Source organism: Zeugodacus cucurbitae, chromosome 4 (genome assembly GCF_028554725.1).
Source record: "Zeugodacus cucurbitae isolate PBARC_wt_2022May chromosome 4, idZeuCucr1.2, whole genome shotgun sequence".
NCBI lineage: Eukaryota > Metazoa > Arthropoda > Insecta > Diptera > Tephritidae > Zeugodacus > Zeugodacus cucurbitae.
In genome coordinates, this window is record NC_071669.1 from 36,655,828 (window position 1) to 36,672,641 (window position 16,814).

Sequence of the window (16,814 nt, forward strand, 5' to 3'; positions counted from 1 at the left end):
TGGCGCATGATGAATATCTGGACATTTGTTGATATTCCAGGTCTAAAGCTCATCAATGGTCCAATCAGTTCCTTGACGGTGATGAGGGTGGTTTTATATGTTGAGAAATAAATTTCGATAAATTAAACCATTTAGTGTTTTAACATATTTTCTTGTTTTTAACAAGAAACTTCGGTTACAAACTTATTTGTCGTAGATGGTTCATCAGCACTGACAAGAGTTCTGGAGGGTCGAGTTATTGCCACCGTCCTGAAATTAGTATCTCCACTGATAACATATGTACGTAGTTCTTCGTACTGCCCTCGTACGCTCCTGAGGGATATTCTCGCTGAGGGGTATGGTAGTCAAACCAGCTGTCAAAGACAACATATGTGTTTGTCATTTAGTAAGAGAGTTTAAAATAAAAGAAAGAGAGATAAAATATTGGAATCATATTTATATCAATACTATTATGTGTTGACAACATAAATGTAAATTTAATGTGATTTTTCTTTTTTTAGTTTTTTTTTTGCCTTTTGAGATATCCTTTCTCTCAAACGCGTACAAAGAAAGTAATAGTAAAATGCTTTTCGTATCTTTCTTGGTTTCCATTTTAAAGATTAAATTATTTCAACAATATAATATCAAAGAAGTACAATGCCATTATATCGTGGGAAATAAGCGAACTCATCTTAGCAATTTTCCACTTCAGGGAAGAAGAGAGCTGCCACACATACAACTACATTTAATACATATATATGTTTGACTCGCAGAAGTTTATTGCGAGCACGTCGTGATGTCTCAGAATGCTCTTATGGTGTTTGCAGGACTTAAAGTAGAATAAGTCAAGTAGAATGTTGTTGAATGACTGTAGTTATTTCTGCATAAATATAATGCGCAATATACTTGGTGTTTATGCGACTAAAAGTGAAGTGAGTTTAAGGTTGACATACTTGCGATATTCTATATACTTTAAGTCTGAAAATGTACATATGTACATATATATTTCAGTTATTCATAGTTTACCTGCTCACAAATGCAATAAATTACAACTTTAACAAAATAAATATCCTTGCAATATAATCGTTTTGTTCATAAATTGCGACCGAACCTGAATATTTTTTGTTCTCAATATTCAATTTCACCAAAGAGTATTTGCCTATGTTCGTTCGTATGGAAGAAGAAATTTTAATTAGAGAAATGTTTGAAAATGAACAAGTGAGAGTTAATCAATATTAGAAGCTAGCAAACATTTGAAATTATTAAAATGAATTGTGTTGCGCATGTACACATGAGTCAAATATTTTTCAATATAAAATTCAATAAAATTAATATGACATTTCACATACAAAATGTTACTCATACGCCCGGTCGCTCCAATTTTATTAGTTACTTGCCCATTTTTAATTAAAATACGAACGAACCAATTAAATTACCACGAATGGAAATACACTTTTTCATATTATTTATTATTCGGTTCTAATTAATGTTAATGTGTGCTATAAGAAATTAAAGAAATATGAGTGCGAAATGAACTTAACCAAAGGAATGTAAGTTTATATATCGGGTCAGGGAAAATTTCACTGGTTGAGCTTAAAATATTATATCCGAAACCGGGAGATTTATCCATCTACTATCGAAATATTTTTGGTTTATTGCTTTTAGATAAGCCATACATGAGTTATGCTGGCCACGCCGAGAGCGTTTTTTTAGACGTCAAGAGAGATGAATTTTTGGAATTTTTGTATAAAAATTTTACAGGATCACATAAACACCAGGAAATGACGTTATCTGTTTTTCTTTATAATATCTCTCACAGAGCGACCAATATAAAAAAACGTCCAGATTCAATAATTCTATTTAAAAATCCAAACTTTCCTGATACAAAACACATACTAAATTAGATCGAACTCCACCTAATTCTGAAGTCTCCAAGGACTTTCCGAAAATTCTAAGATCAAATGAAATTTCTGTGAATTAAATAAATGGGAAAAGGCAATAGCGTGTAAACATTTACATTCCCCATTCTAAAGTTCTTCTAGTTGCGGCCGCTTAACTGCAGGGACATGTTGCAGTCTGCCGACGCGGAGACAACATTTTGTTATGCAAATTAAGAATTACGTTCACGTTTTTATTGAAGCCTCGCGCCAGGAAAGTGTAAATGCCGTCGCTTTTATTTAATATTAATGCAGCAAAGTGGGGTGTTGGAAATATTTAATTTTTAATTTGATAATATGTAAATTATAAAAAGTTCAAAAATGTCGAAATTATGTCTTTCTTGATGGCTTACATAATTCACTTAATTATATATTTAAAATATTCGTCGTCCTTTTGAGTGTTATTGTGTTACTGCAAATTAAATTTTACTTCCGAAACCTCGTAAAATCTCTGAGTATTCTGATATTAGATACTGTAGATGGTGGACACACTAATTTGGTGTGGGTGGACAACCTATTGCGAAAAAGGGAGTATTTAATAGTTTTAAGTTTCTACAATGGGAAGTTGACTTTCAGGATAATGTTCCTTACAACTTTATATGAACGTGTTGGAATTTTTGAAAGCAGCAAAACTCCTGTAAAATAGTTCAATGAAATTATAAATATTTGCAGGAATTATTTGCTACTTTAACATGTTCAAAGTTGAACAAACCCCAATTAAAGGTTATAAAGCAACCAGTCGAAGCGTTCATTTACTCGTACATGCATTCATTTGTACACACGAACGAGCACGATGTATAATTGATTGTATTGATTAACCCTTGGTGGTTTAATCTTCGCCTGAGTACAATGAAGAACATATTTGTATGTGTAACCGCAGTTATCTGCCAAAAGCTGCTGCCATAGATCTTTGTTTTGGATATACAACAAACTTCATGTGTGTTTGCGGGGCATATTTGTCCGGTAATTGGCTTCATTTGTCGGAAATTACTTTATTTTACGGGAATGATAATCGATTGTCATTGAACGGCCCGCTAAAGTCAATAGCATTGCAATGTTAAGCGGAAACAATTTACGTTTCCGACTGACCTGGCTGTGCTCTCACTTTGAGTTGTATAAAATGATTCAGTGAGCGATAACTGAATCTTTCAGAAAAAATGTTAAGTATTCATAGAAACGGTGTGTTCAAAAAAAAAAAAATAAAATAAAATAATATTTCCATTGCCAATAAATTTTTAGCTGTACTCATTGCTTACTTTGTCTGTAGGAGGCGCTAATGGTATTATGAGCTTGTCGAGTTTCGTTTATTAAAAGCTTACACTTCGTTGATTGTTCGTAAATTTGTAGCCAAAAAGAATACTGCAAGATGCTCCAACCTCCATATCCGACAGAAATGGCCTTTTCTATTTACATATTTATGGATTTTAGGTCTAGACCCCACATTGTAACGCAAACTTGACTTGGTTATGACAAATATGATGATTAACGGAATTTGGTTTTGCCTCTTCCATTTTCAAATCTACTCACCTTCCTTCATGCCACATTACGGAAATGTTAAAACCGCGAATGCGAATAATAGTTAAGTACCTATTATGATCCAATTGTCCAAGTTCAAGTTTTGTAGCATAATTTGATACAAAAGTTCTGATAAAAGTATTAACCAACTTACCGTTGTTATAAAAAAAACTAATGGTTTGAAATATGTATATCGTCACCTAAAATGCAAAAGGCCGTAACTAACATTTTTAGTATTTTACAGGAGAAGCAAAAAACGTTATAGATTAAAGAGTACTTAAAGCTAAATATCCCAATTGTAGATTTAAGCTTAGAAAACAAAGACGGATTTGTTTCTGAAAACCAAATTAATGGGAAAAAAGCAGTTTTTAAGAAATGTTAGTTAAGGCCTTTTGCACTCTATTTTTCTGAAACCAAAAAGCCGTAACTACTTGAAAAAATTGTGTATAAAATGAAAGCAATGGTTAAAATAAGAAAATGTGCTTTTAGGCTGTAACTAAAAAAGTTTTTAACAAGTTATGTCTTTTTGTATCTATTTATTGTAAGTATTTTAACACAAAAGAAATTATATAATTAATACATTTAATTCGAGAAAATAAAATTAAATTAAACTGGTTAAGAAAATCAAAATAATTCATTTGAAAACAACAAAACCTGCAATGCAAATAGTAAATTAGAATAGGTTTAACCCTTCTGCTATGTTAGGAAAAAATTACACATATAGTGTTTTGGGTGAATTTGACCCACTTATAAAAACTCCACTAATAACACTATTTTATTGAAAGAGTTCATATTTTTTTATTTGAATCAACTTAAGTGTATGTTAATTGTAGAAAATAGTTGAGATTTGTTTGTTTTAACGGCAATTTTCACAAACTAAGCTGCTGTGTTCCTTGCAAACAAATTTTTGGCACGTACTACAAACAGCTGAATATTTGTTCGAATTTTTTGTATGATGACAGAAGAAACAGCGCTGTCGTTTTTTGGTGGATTCATTTCTGGCAGAGCATAAGGTTGTGTAAAATATACTCGATTTCCGATAACTAGCTTTCTTTGTCGGCGTTTTTGATCGAGTGATGTAATAATAAACGGCAAAATGTTTCAAAATACTAGGTGGGTCAAATTGACCCAACAACGTAATAAGTGTAATGAAATTACATTTGGCATCCTCCAGCAACATAAAAAACAGATATTATTTTAATTTTCATATTTATCTATTCCATTTACTGCAGTTAACAAATAGAAGAAGAATCAATACAATACGACTAGACTAACAAGCGAATTTCGAGGAGTTTTACTGAAAATTGGGTCAAATTGACCCAAACATAGCAGAAGGGTTAAGATGTAAAGGGTATATTATCATAAAAGCTGTGGCAGTCAGCCGGAAGTAAAAATTTAAGTTCCTGCAGGTGTTTCCATTTCTTTTTGGATATTGATATTCTTTCGGTATGTAACTATGAAGGTTCGATGTCCCTAAATTCTTGTTGTGTACGTTGTGGCAAAACGTTATAATCGTCGTTGATATTTGTTTTATAATAAATTATTCCAGATGGATCATATGCCAAGGCACGGATCATATTAACAGCTGTATTGAAGAAAGGCAAAACACAATAACACAATTTGATAAAGAATGTAAGATAATGAAAACAACTGTAATTACGGATAACACAATGTGTCACATTGAAATTGAATCAAAGAGAATGAAAAAAGGGTAGTTACGGCTTTTTGGTTTATGAAATTGTTGAAGTTGTAGTTGCGGCCTTCCGATTCTCGCCTATAAAGTCGTTATTTTTGGACGTATGCATGTAAAATTTGCTGTGTACACGTGTTTCGGTTAAGTACTTCATAATCAATCAAAAAGTCAATTTTGAATTTTTTGTTAGTTACGGCCTTTTGAATTTTAGGTGACGATATGTTGCTCCGTAATATTATAGAATGAAGCTGCCAAATGAAATAGTTCATTTAAATGCCTGTCTGTCGCAGCAGTTTGATCCTACACATATTTTCCCTGCGCAGCACTTTCTGCATCCTCAATACCTACCATATTGCTTGGGAAGGAAACTATAATACCTTGTACAAAATTTTGCAAATACACATGTAGAAACGCTATGGGTATTGCTGGTCCGCTCCAGTCCGCTGCTTTGTCTCTTCAACACATAGCGAACACATTACTTCTGCAGACTATATAAAGCGGTGTAGTAGCTACAAACGTAGGGTTAGCAACTATAAGTAATAGGTTACAAGCAAACCGAACTAGTTCAACGTTTGTCGAGGTTTTCTCAGCAACGCCTAAATCAGGATAGCTTAAATTATTGTTTCGACAGATCCAGCGAAGGTACCAGTACCAAGATTAAGACTCTCCACATAAATGGTAATCTTCGGCTGTGGTAAGCGTCGGCTTTGGCACTGGAGTGGATTCTGGAGGTCCCAACTCCGATGACAGAAAACAAACAAAGTTCGTCAAAGAGCCCGGTGGAATGGCAACGGTATCCTGTCCGAATGCCTGGAAAACACTTTAGGGCCGCTAAAATTGGACCTCAGGTAAATAAATTAATATTTTTTCAGAATCGGACAAGTGCTATATTTTACACTGCTCCCATTTATAATGAGGATTAGGTACGCCCTTGGTGTAGCACATATGGCACTTATGCTTGTGTAAAATATTAATGTAAACGTACAAGCTGTACATGCAAATATTATGTGTAAAACTCAGGTTTGTGAGGCGGTCTAACTAAGGCTGTACAAACACCACCGAAGTAGACGGCTCTTCGTATGTTTATGCAATGCGTTGCATGTGCGATTGTAGGTAAATATTATAGAGCAAATATGGTTGCACACATAACACTTTACGCCGGATTCTCGATAAGTTCGTGTGTAGGAAAATTGTGTATTGCACACCTGCTGTCGTGTGGAGTCAATATTTATGTTGTGTATTTATTGTGGGTCAAGTTCAGATTAAAAGCGGAAGCTTAAGCTTGCAACAACTTGTGGTTTTACATTAAATCTTTTTACCAATTCATGTGTTGTTCTAAAGTAACATTTGTATGATTTCTGTATAAATTAGCAGAAAGTAAAAGTAAAAGAGTGATAGTGAAAATGATAGAATTCGAGTTTCCGAATTTTCAGGGAAGTTGTAGTGCTTGGTATGTAAGGAAAAGTAGCTTCACTATCGAAGTGGAAATATTATGACTGTCAACGGTGACGTGGCCCCTCCATAATCCTAATCCTACATCTGGGCACCAACCAGATTACCAGCTTGGTTTCCACATGAGGATGCTCCGGTCTTGAAGCCTTCGTTAAGTCGCTTAATTTTTTCATAAAATTTTCGAGCATTACCTCTGTCTGCCAGCTTCTCAAGCTCTTCGTACTCACGCATTTCGGCCTCTTTCTTTTTTTGTCTGCAGATGCGTCTCGCTTCCCTCTTCAGATCTCGGTATCTATTCGCTGCGAGACGACAATCCTCATCGTACCAGCTTGTTTTTCGTCGTTGACGAAATCCAATTGTTTCGGCTCTAGCGGTACGCAGTGAGTTTGAGATGCCGTTCCACAGTTCCCTTATACCGAGATGCTGATGAGTGCTCCCAGAGAGCAGGAGTGCAAGTCGAGTTGAGTATTTCGTGGCTGCCTGTTTCGTGGTTTGGTCCTCGGAGCGTACGCACATCTAAAACACAGGAGACATGTATTCCGTCTACCACAACGTGATCGATTTGGTTACGCGTGTTTCGATCAGGAGGCAGCCAAGTAGCTGGATGTCTTTTCTTATGCTGGAATCTGGTACTACAGACTACCATATTTCGGGCCCAGCGAAGTCGATCAGCCTTAGGCCGTTTGGCGATGTTTCGTCATGGAGGCTGAATTTTCCGACTGTTGTGCCAAAGACACCTTCTTTACCAACCATAGCGTTATAATCGCCAAGCACGATATTGACATATTGGGGGAGGAAGAACTCATAGGTGCGTTCTAGGCGCTCGTATTTCTGTATTACATTACATTATATCATTGCCATGCCAAACTGACATGTCAAAGCGATTCAAAAATTTGTATGTTTATGTTTCACAAACTCTAATGACGGGTAATCAAGAAATGTCCCATATTTACGTTCAAAGAAAATGTTGTAATTTGCATATTTTCACAAAATTGACTATTATAACTGGATGAGCTTCTACTAAAACTATTTTACTGCGAAAATCCGTAAAAAAATAATGACAATGAAGAGAATCTATTTAATTGCATATTGTGCAGAGCTATAGGGTGAAAAGTACAGTAAACTTTCCAAATAAAATTATATAATTAAATTATAAATATAATATATATACATACGCTTGAACCGATCGTATTGGATGCAGGATATGTCAACAAATATTTCCAAAAATCATATTTTTAATTTTCGGCTTTAATTGTTCTTTTTTGGAGCTTATAATCAGGTTTTAAAGATATCCATTAACATGATATCAAGATTGTAAGACTCCGCAGTCCTTCTATCAAATAAATTTCTTTTAAATTTAAAGTTTAAGATCAAAATTTGCCAAAAGGCACACCGCTGATTTTATAAATTTAGCACTAGAAATTATTGGTCTCGAATAACTGCATAATATACCGTTTCATCCCTCCTTGCAACGGTTAATGAATACCTTTGTGCATTCTATTACTAATAATCGTTCAGAGTAAGAAAGTTAGAATTAGCTAGATATGAATTAAGCATTAGAAAATTATCCATTTGCAAGCTTTTGCATTATTCAAAGTTAAGCTAAGGGCGCACACATTCTAATGCCAACCATGCCAGAGTTTTCTATTCTTCTCAGAAAAAAGCGTAGTTTCTTGGATGGATGAAATTCTAAATTATAAATAAGGGACCTTTCCTGTGGATATGTGGATCTGATTACGTAATGTAGATATATCGTTGTGGATCTGATTACCTAATGTAGATATATATTTCATATCACTATATGTGATTGATTTTCTTGAGAGTTTTCAGGTTTTCAATAAAACTTCATGAGCGGAGTTCGTTTTGATTTTATTGTGCCATTACAAATAAAGATGGACTGTTGAGCTCTAGTACATAAATACTCAATTCTCTTATTGAACGTTATTCGCAAGCAATACGTGTATGTATATAAATAGCCGAAACACATTTGCATTGATCAGTTAAGAATTGATTTTGAAGCTGAGTGTATTTGTTACTCATAGTTAAAGTAAAAAAAAATCGAAAAACCATGTACAGTTCAACTGAGATTAAGGAGTTGAGAACTCGCAACTACTGGCAAAAAAGAGAACTACAGAGGGTTGCATGTACAATCGGCCTCAACCTGAACACCAAAACGAAACTCAAAGGATGGTGGCGGATGTGAGTTTAGTGTTCTCGTATTTATAGAAAAGGTTACAAACTCATAAATGTCAAACGTGGATGACGTGGTCGGTCATAAATTTCGCGTTTTGGGAGTTTTTACTTCTCAGTTGCCTTTTCAGTATAAGATCCTGCACATTTTGTCCTATCTTCATTCTTTAATCATTAGACGTTGGATTAAAATATTAGTGATATTACTCGGTGTCAATTAATATCCTTTTCCAGTGATAAATGAAATAAATATAATTTTTGGTAAATTTTAATGAAAATGAAACAATGTAGTAATGAGAGATTAATGGCTTCCAGCCAAAATGTACACTAACAAGTAAAGACTACTTCGCAATTTATTTATGTAGTTTTACTATGAGAGTACACAATTCGGTCCGTATATTTGGCATAAAGTCCACTAGAATAAGGAAAGTCATCATATTCAGTATGAAGGCTGAGGTAATTACTGAGCCGGTTTCACTAATTTTCACCACCAATATATCCACGACTATATGCAGTCCACCGTATTTTTGGAAAATCTATAATTAGGTATATGGAAGGTAGGGGATGTAAAAATTGTAAGAGATTTGCCGGCATTTTTGGAGAAAAATACTCTTAGGCACTGAGTTCTTCATAATCGATATCCGGGGTTTTGAAAAGTTATTGTCCGATTTTAAAATTTAAAATAGTATTATATTACATGGGAAGTAGACGTGGTTGTGAACAGATTTAGCCCATTTTCCTTGGGTAATATCAGGATATCAAAGAAATATTATATACCGAATTTCATTGAAATTGGTTGAGTAGTTCCAGAGATATGATTTTTGACCCAAAAGTGGGCGACGCCACGCCCATTTTCCATTTTTTATAACATTTGTTATGTAAATTTAGTGTTTCCGATGTTCTTCGTTAGCGAGTTAAAGCACTTTTAGTAATTTTCAACATAACTATGGTATTGACGTGGTTAATATCCAATTTCACCTATTTTCATGGTGTGTGATGGGGGACTAAAAAGAAATTTGACTAGGAAGTTTGGGTTATATAGTTTACGAGATATATACGAAATATATATACCAATGAAGATATCAGAACCAAAGTCTAAATTACATTGTAGTATTTAAACTCAAGACTGAGAACCAAAATTGAGGTTTAGCAAATATCTGTCAATATGTGAGCAAAATTTATGAACATATTAATCGTTTTCTCAGAATAATGTACACTAGTGCTAAAAATGAATATAAACTGTTTAGTACTGTTTAGCCCCGTATATATTTATAACATTATCAAAATATTGGTCTATATGTAAGCTATGTATCTTAATAAAAATTATTTTATTTATTTTTTTATTTACAAGAGAAATAATTATAAATAATTACTCCACTAAAAAAAATATTATTTTAATTATTTGTTATTATAAATCGTTCCATGAATTAACCCATATATATTATAATACATATATATAATTACTATTTTCGTTATACTAATGGACTTTATGCCGAATAGGTCAGGCAATGTGTGTGTGTGATGCATTTCGTGGAAATTTGTGCTCAAGCGTCCAGACCTACATTTTGTATTCCGAATTTCTTCTTGACAGTAAATTTATTTTAACAGCCTATAATAATTGGCTTATCTTAATAACACACAAGATTATCTCTTGTAATATATGGTAATGAACCATCGCATCAGGTAACACCGCATGCGACTGAGCTTTATCCCTATAATTTGAATATGCAAGCAACATATTGTCAGTTTTCATTCTCATCCCATTGGAAGTACATATGCATGTAATTTGCTAATTTATGAGGAAATATGATCATTTTGAATTTGGACATTTTGAAATTGTTCTGCCTAAATTCTTAATCCCGCATGGTATTAGGTTACTTTATTTAATTTTCAGGAATTATGTAACTTATCCATATAAATATTATGAGTGATTATATATGAGTACTACATCAGCACCTTAATAAATAACGATTTTTCTTTTATTGCCAGTATCACTGTTTTCTTCATAGCAACCAGTTGTGTGGCTTTGTATCCGCACTTGTTAATGATAAAACATGCACAAGGCGATATACCTTTGATAGCTGAGGTAAGTAGGAATTCATTAAAATACGAGGGCGATTCGATAAGCACTTAGCTTCACAGATTGATGGCGTTACTATTGACAGAGAAATTAACTATGGTGTAGTATATTTCTGTGGACAGTTTCTGTCAGAATTTCAGTTGAATTGGACTTTTATTTGACTTCGGGCGATAAGCGGCGGACTCTGTCCCGAAAAAGGTATGGAAAGGTATCGGCGGAAAAAGATATCCATCGTTTTGATATGTACGGGTGCAAAATGGTTTTAGGCTCTACTAAATACACGTCGAGTTATTTACAGAATTGAAAAGAAATTGAGGAGGCAGCCTACTTTGAAGACCACCCAAAATGTATTTTTCCGACAGGTTATTGTCAATGGGTCAGGTGTAACCAGTTTTCCATTTTTTTTACAAATTTTTATTTTTAATTTGTATGGCCACCACGGGCACGCTTGCAGAAGTCCAGACATTGAACCCAATTTTCGATGGTTTTCAAACATAAATCGGCCGACATTGCAGCAATTTAACTTTCGATATTCGTACGAAAGTCATCAATCGTCGCTGGCTTGTTGGTTTAGCCCATAGACTTGACGTAGCCTCACAGGGAATAGTTTAACGGCGTCAAATCGCACGACCGAGGCGGCCGACTGACTTGGCCATTGCGTGAGATAACACGTTCACCAAACTCCGTTTTCGGTAAATCGATTGTGAAAAGCGCTGTGTCGCTTGTGACGCCGTCCTGTTGGAACCACATATGTATTGTCCAAGTCCATATCATCCAATTCTGGCCAAAAATTCGGTTATCATTGAGCGGTAGCAATTCCCATTCACAGTAATGTGTCGGTCTTGAACAACACGGAAGAAGTACGGCCCAATGACGCCGCCGGCCCATAAACCGCACCAAACCGTAATTTTTTCGGGATGCAAAGGTGACTCGTGGAGTACGTGTGAATTGTTGCCTGACCAATAACGCATATTTTGCTTATTGACGAAGCCATTCATGACGACCATAAATTGGACGTTGATCCCACTGACTCCGAATTTCGGTTGTATATTTTCATAATTTCGACTCATTCTTGGATAGCAATCTTTACTTGATTAAATGGCAAACCATACTGAAGAGAAGTGTTGAAAGAGAAATATGGTGCCGTTTGCCCTATTGAAAACCTCTTTAGATATAAAGCTAAGAATGATTATCGAGTGGGGCATATTGAATTTCTGTCTGTTCACTTAATATTTTAAAACCTCGGTCAATAAGTTAGAAATAGCGTTCCGAGAATTTACCTAACATATTTATTTGAATGGCTATTGAAATCATTGGCAGTTTCTTATGCTAACAGGAACCTGAATGCTATACATAAAACCATATGTCAAATTGAGGAATAACCTGGATATTTTGACATAAAGACATTGTACTATAGCTAGAATCTTGGGTTATGGTATTATATACATTATTCACTTTAACGTTATATTAATCATGTTTTGTAATGCTGTATTCTGATAGTAAAAACCAATATACAACTTAAATTTAAAGACTTCAACTACAGCGCTGCAAACAACGACTGCTTTAATTAAAATGGCTTATATGATGCTCACTCAGCATAAATTTCGCAAACTGCTTCAAAAAGTTGAAACACACGAACTGCTACAGGATATCGAAATTTTTAAAACAGGTAGGGTCCTAACAGTAATAAATAAATGCCATAGCTCATGAAGAGAACATACATTTGCGCATTCTCTGGGTAGATATGCCAATCAAAGCGAGTCTGAAGAAAGAGATCATTGCAATTATGGATAACAATTGGAAAGAGATGAGAGGACAGCTCCTTTTCAATGTAGGAACGTGCGTCGGCGTTCTGTGCAACTACTTCTTCTACGCTCTTTTCAAAAACTTGTATCATCACTTGCAAGGCACACCAAATTATGTGCACATTTTGCGTATGTGACTTCGATAACATAACAGTTGAATAATTAAAAACCAAAAACATGTGTTTTATTAAACAGCTTTCACTGGCTATCCGATGTTTCTAGATAAAGGAATGGACTCCCCATATTACGTATTAGACATGTTTGTCGGGGCATGTTCTCTTATCGCCGCCGGTATGGGTAAGTGGTGAATATATCTGAGGAAAACTTTTGTTTTATTGACATCTTTTTCAGGTGCTGTTAGCTTTCAGGGTTCTTTTTTGGCGCTCTGTAAGCATTCCTGCGGATTGGTCCAGGTGTTATGTCTACTACTGTTGAGGTCCACGTCCCCACTGGTTCCGAAACAGCAACGTGTAAAATATCTGCATTACTGCATAGTTCAACATCAGCGAACTCTTGAGTATATTACGCTAATATATAGACATTTATTTAACGTAATATGCAACGAGTAATATTTTTGTTCACCTCGCTGTTAGAGTTGCAAGAGCGAAAAGTCATGTCTACTGTTTGATCTCGCTGGCTGGCCTTTTTTCTATATCGAAAAATTATTATTGGCCTAACCTTTATTAAAGTGCTTACTAAATCTCATTATAATATGAAGGCATATTACTTTGCTTTAATTTCTACTCAGACGCTTCCTATCTTTATCCAAATGCGTAACGTAAAGTCGTGTTAGCATAATTTCAGATCGGCAACTACCCATAAGAACCGGAAACCAACTTGAAATATCATATTCCCTTGACGTTCTCAAAACGGACCAAAAATCAGAAATCCGAAATCTACAACTACTTTTCATTTAACAAAATATTTACTTCTATTAGATTTTTTTACTGTACAACAGATAAATTTAGCACCAATTAAGTTATCGCTATAAAACTTTGCCAAAGACATCTCACATAAAATGATCATTATCGAACTATAACTTAAAGCGCTTAACTCGCTAAAGTAAAACATCGGAAGCGTAGAGTGTGGCGCTGCCGACTTTTGGTTCCGGTAAAATCAGAGTACTTCTCCTAGCTCCAATATATCCAATTGGAGGATTTTCAAACTCCCTCATGTTCTATACCGTATATATCGGATAACATGTGATATATCTTAGCATAAAGGTTAAAACTGAAAGTAATCTTTATTGTAGCTTGATCGTGAAAATAGATTAAATCGGTTAAGGAATTACACCAGCAATCATATACTATAAATAATAATTTTTATACTCTCATGTTGTAAGATGTTGCGCTGAGTATAATAATTTTGTTAACATAGCGGTTGTTCTGGGTTGTTATGTCACCCAGAAATAATAGAGTTAGATACGGAGTTATATACATATGTATATATATAAAAAATAGGGATGACAAGTAGAGTGGAAATACGGATCTGTCCGTCCGTCTGAGTAAAAATTAAGTTATCATGATGAAACACTTGTTCATTGGCTTCATAAGATGGTTGGTATTATAAATTGCCGGGTCAAAAACCTTATGGGTCAAAAACCATACCTCAGAAACTACTCGACCAATTTCAAGCCCTCAGATATTGAACGTGAGGACCTCAGATATTCTAAATAAATTCAAAGTAGTTCGGTTCGGTCAAAATTGCGAAAACTCAGGTCAATACTTCGGTAACCCATATATACCTAATACTGTACTATATGGTTAATATGTGACATATCTTAGCAAATTGAAGTGAATGTATAATTTTGGATATAAAGCAGCTAGGTGGCAGAAATAGTTGAAATTTGTCCAGGAATTACCCCGATTCCCCATATACTATATATAATGATTTTCAGTAATCTAGTGGACTTTATTCCGATTGTATGGGGCGAATTGTGTGTTATTTGAATAAAAGTAAATGCTCAACTTGCGAGAGTATAAAATGTTCGATTACACCCGAACTTACCCCTCCCTTACTTGTCATTATTATATATATTCTAAATTAATTAATTGGGAAAGAAAAATCATAATGAATTTTTATATTTAGGTATATCAACGAAGTCAATCAGCTTTTCAAGCATATTTTGCTTTCACAATTTGTTCATGGTCTGGTTATTTACGGTTTCGTACTCTTCGAGATGAATTACGGATTGGTTAGTAACCACAGGACTTGGATAAATATATTTTATCTACTTGTTATATATTTTTGTAGGAATCAGATAAAGTCACGTTTATTCGCATGATAATGTATTTAGCTGCGGCTCTAACTGGAGATTGCATGCATTATGTCAACGGACAGTTTTTGGTTAACGAGGTAATTGTTAATTCCACCGAAGGTTCTAATATTAAATATTAAATTCATTTTATTGTTTTCAGCTTGAAAATATTCCACTAGCATGTTATAGTTGTGATTGGTGCCATGAAACTGATGAGTTTAAGATGATACTGAAAATGATCATTATGCGTTCTAATAAAACGTTCTGTCTCGAAATATCTTGGTTCGCTGTAATGTCCTTAGCTACATTGATGGGCGTAAGTTGATGATAAGTGTATTATGCACACCTTTACTTTTACACGAGTACTTCTTTCTATATACTAAAGAACTACTATAGTGTAGAGTAAGTCGTTGATTTCGAAGTTACGATATCGATTAACTTCAATCTTCAGGTTAATACCATTGTTTTAAATACCAAAGGAGCTTTTAGTTTTATTAAAGGTGGTCTACAGAATTTACAGCTCCATAAATCACTGTATGTTTACCTTTGTGAGTTCTTTGTTGAAATATGGTGCAGTGGTATACATCCCAATTAGATTGGGCGTGACTGAGTTTTTAACAAACTTGATGATTTCGCACTTTTGTAACAAATCAAATGTTTATATTATTGTTTCGATTTTCAGGTATTCAAAGCTAGTGGATCATATTTTGTACTACTTCGAGATATGAACGAGTCCTAAGTGATGCAGTAGAGTTGTATCCGGAAGATCAATACTACTTCTTGATAATTACAAACACTTGTATCTGTAGACCATGCAGTAAAATGTATTTAAATAAAAAAACCAGTCTTTTTGACTTTATTATACTATACGGCTCCTGGGGAGGAGGTAAAGTCAGAAGAATGTTAATATGTTTAAACGTTGTTTTTGTAATTCTTCATTGCTGACTTTAGACTACTCTGTGGTCGACTTAGTGATATAGATTGTTTGTGCCATCTAATCTTATCCAGTTATAAACGTGATCCATTTCGGGGTTTCCTACTTTTTCAAAGAAAAAAATTTAATGGGGAATGTTTATTATCATTCGAAAGAATATTATTTGGAATTTATTTTTTTGAAGATTATCTCTTTCAAATGTTGTTTGTGGTTACGTCTCAGTTGGTCTATCCGTTGAGTCCAATTTTCCATAACTCGTTCCCCTCAGGAAAAAGTCTAACGGTGCGATATCACACGATCTTGGTGCGCAATCAACCGGCCCAAAACGTGAAATTATCTGTTCACCGAAGTGTTCTCTCAATAAATCCATTGATTGATGCGATGTGTGGGAAGTAGCGCTCTCTTGTTGAAACCATATGTTGCCGAGATCACGATGTTCAATTTCAGGCATAAAATAGCCGGTTTAGGCGCGATAACGGTCGCCATTGACGTTATGTTCTGATCGTCATCATTTTTGAATAAATATCGACTGATGATTCCTCCGTCGTTTTTCCGGATGCTGCTCTTGAATCTCTTCAGGTTGCTCTTCGTCCGAAATGCGGACCTATTTTGTTTACATGTTGACCCAGAAATGGACCTAATCGCTGAACAGAAGTTGTTTGAAACGTCGCATCTTCTTGGAACTTTTCAAGAGCTCATAGAGCGAAGAGATGTCGCTTGGGACAAAAATAATATGACAGCTTGACACGACAGGTGATCTGTCAAACTTGGATCACCCTTTATAAATACATAAAAATTATCAGGTTCATTACCAGGCTTATTAAGATTTAAAGTTCGAATTGATATGTGGTAAAAAGCTATAATATAAAGACATAAAAGAGTTCGTTTTGAAATAACCACACACCGAGAGAGAAGAAAGAAAGACATTTCAAATGATAAAATAAACCAAAATGGCCGACAGAGGGGTAAAGT

At 34.6% G+C, this 16,814-nt stretch overlaps 1 protein-coding gene across 1 annotated transcript; it reads left to right on the forward strand.

The window, feature by feature from the left end:
- Window positions 1-8,609: 8,609 nt before the first annotated feature.
- On the forward strand, window positions 8,610-15,793 carry LOC114803926 (odorant receptor 63a-like). Its single transcript, XM_029039826.2, has 10 exons — window positions 8,610-8,775; window positions 10,756-10,852; window positions 12,377-12,515; window positions 12,589-12,780; window positions 12,847-12,948; window positions 13,003-13,168; window positions 14,740-14,845; window positions 14,905-15,006; window positions 15,069-15,224; window positions 15,591-15,793. Exons 1-10 carry the CDS (start codon window positions 8,645-8,647, stop codon window positions 15,645-15,647), a joined length of 1,248 nt encoding a protein of 415 aa, XP_028895659.1. The 5' UTR covers window positions 8,610-8,644; the 3' UTR covers window positions 15,648-15,793.
- The last annotated feature ends 1,021 nt before the right edge of the window (window positions 15,794-16,814 follow it).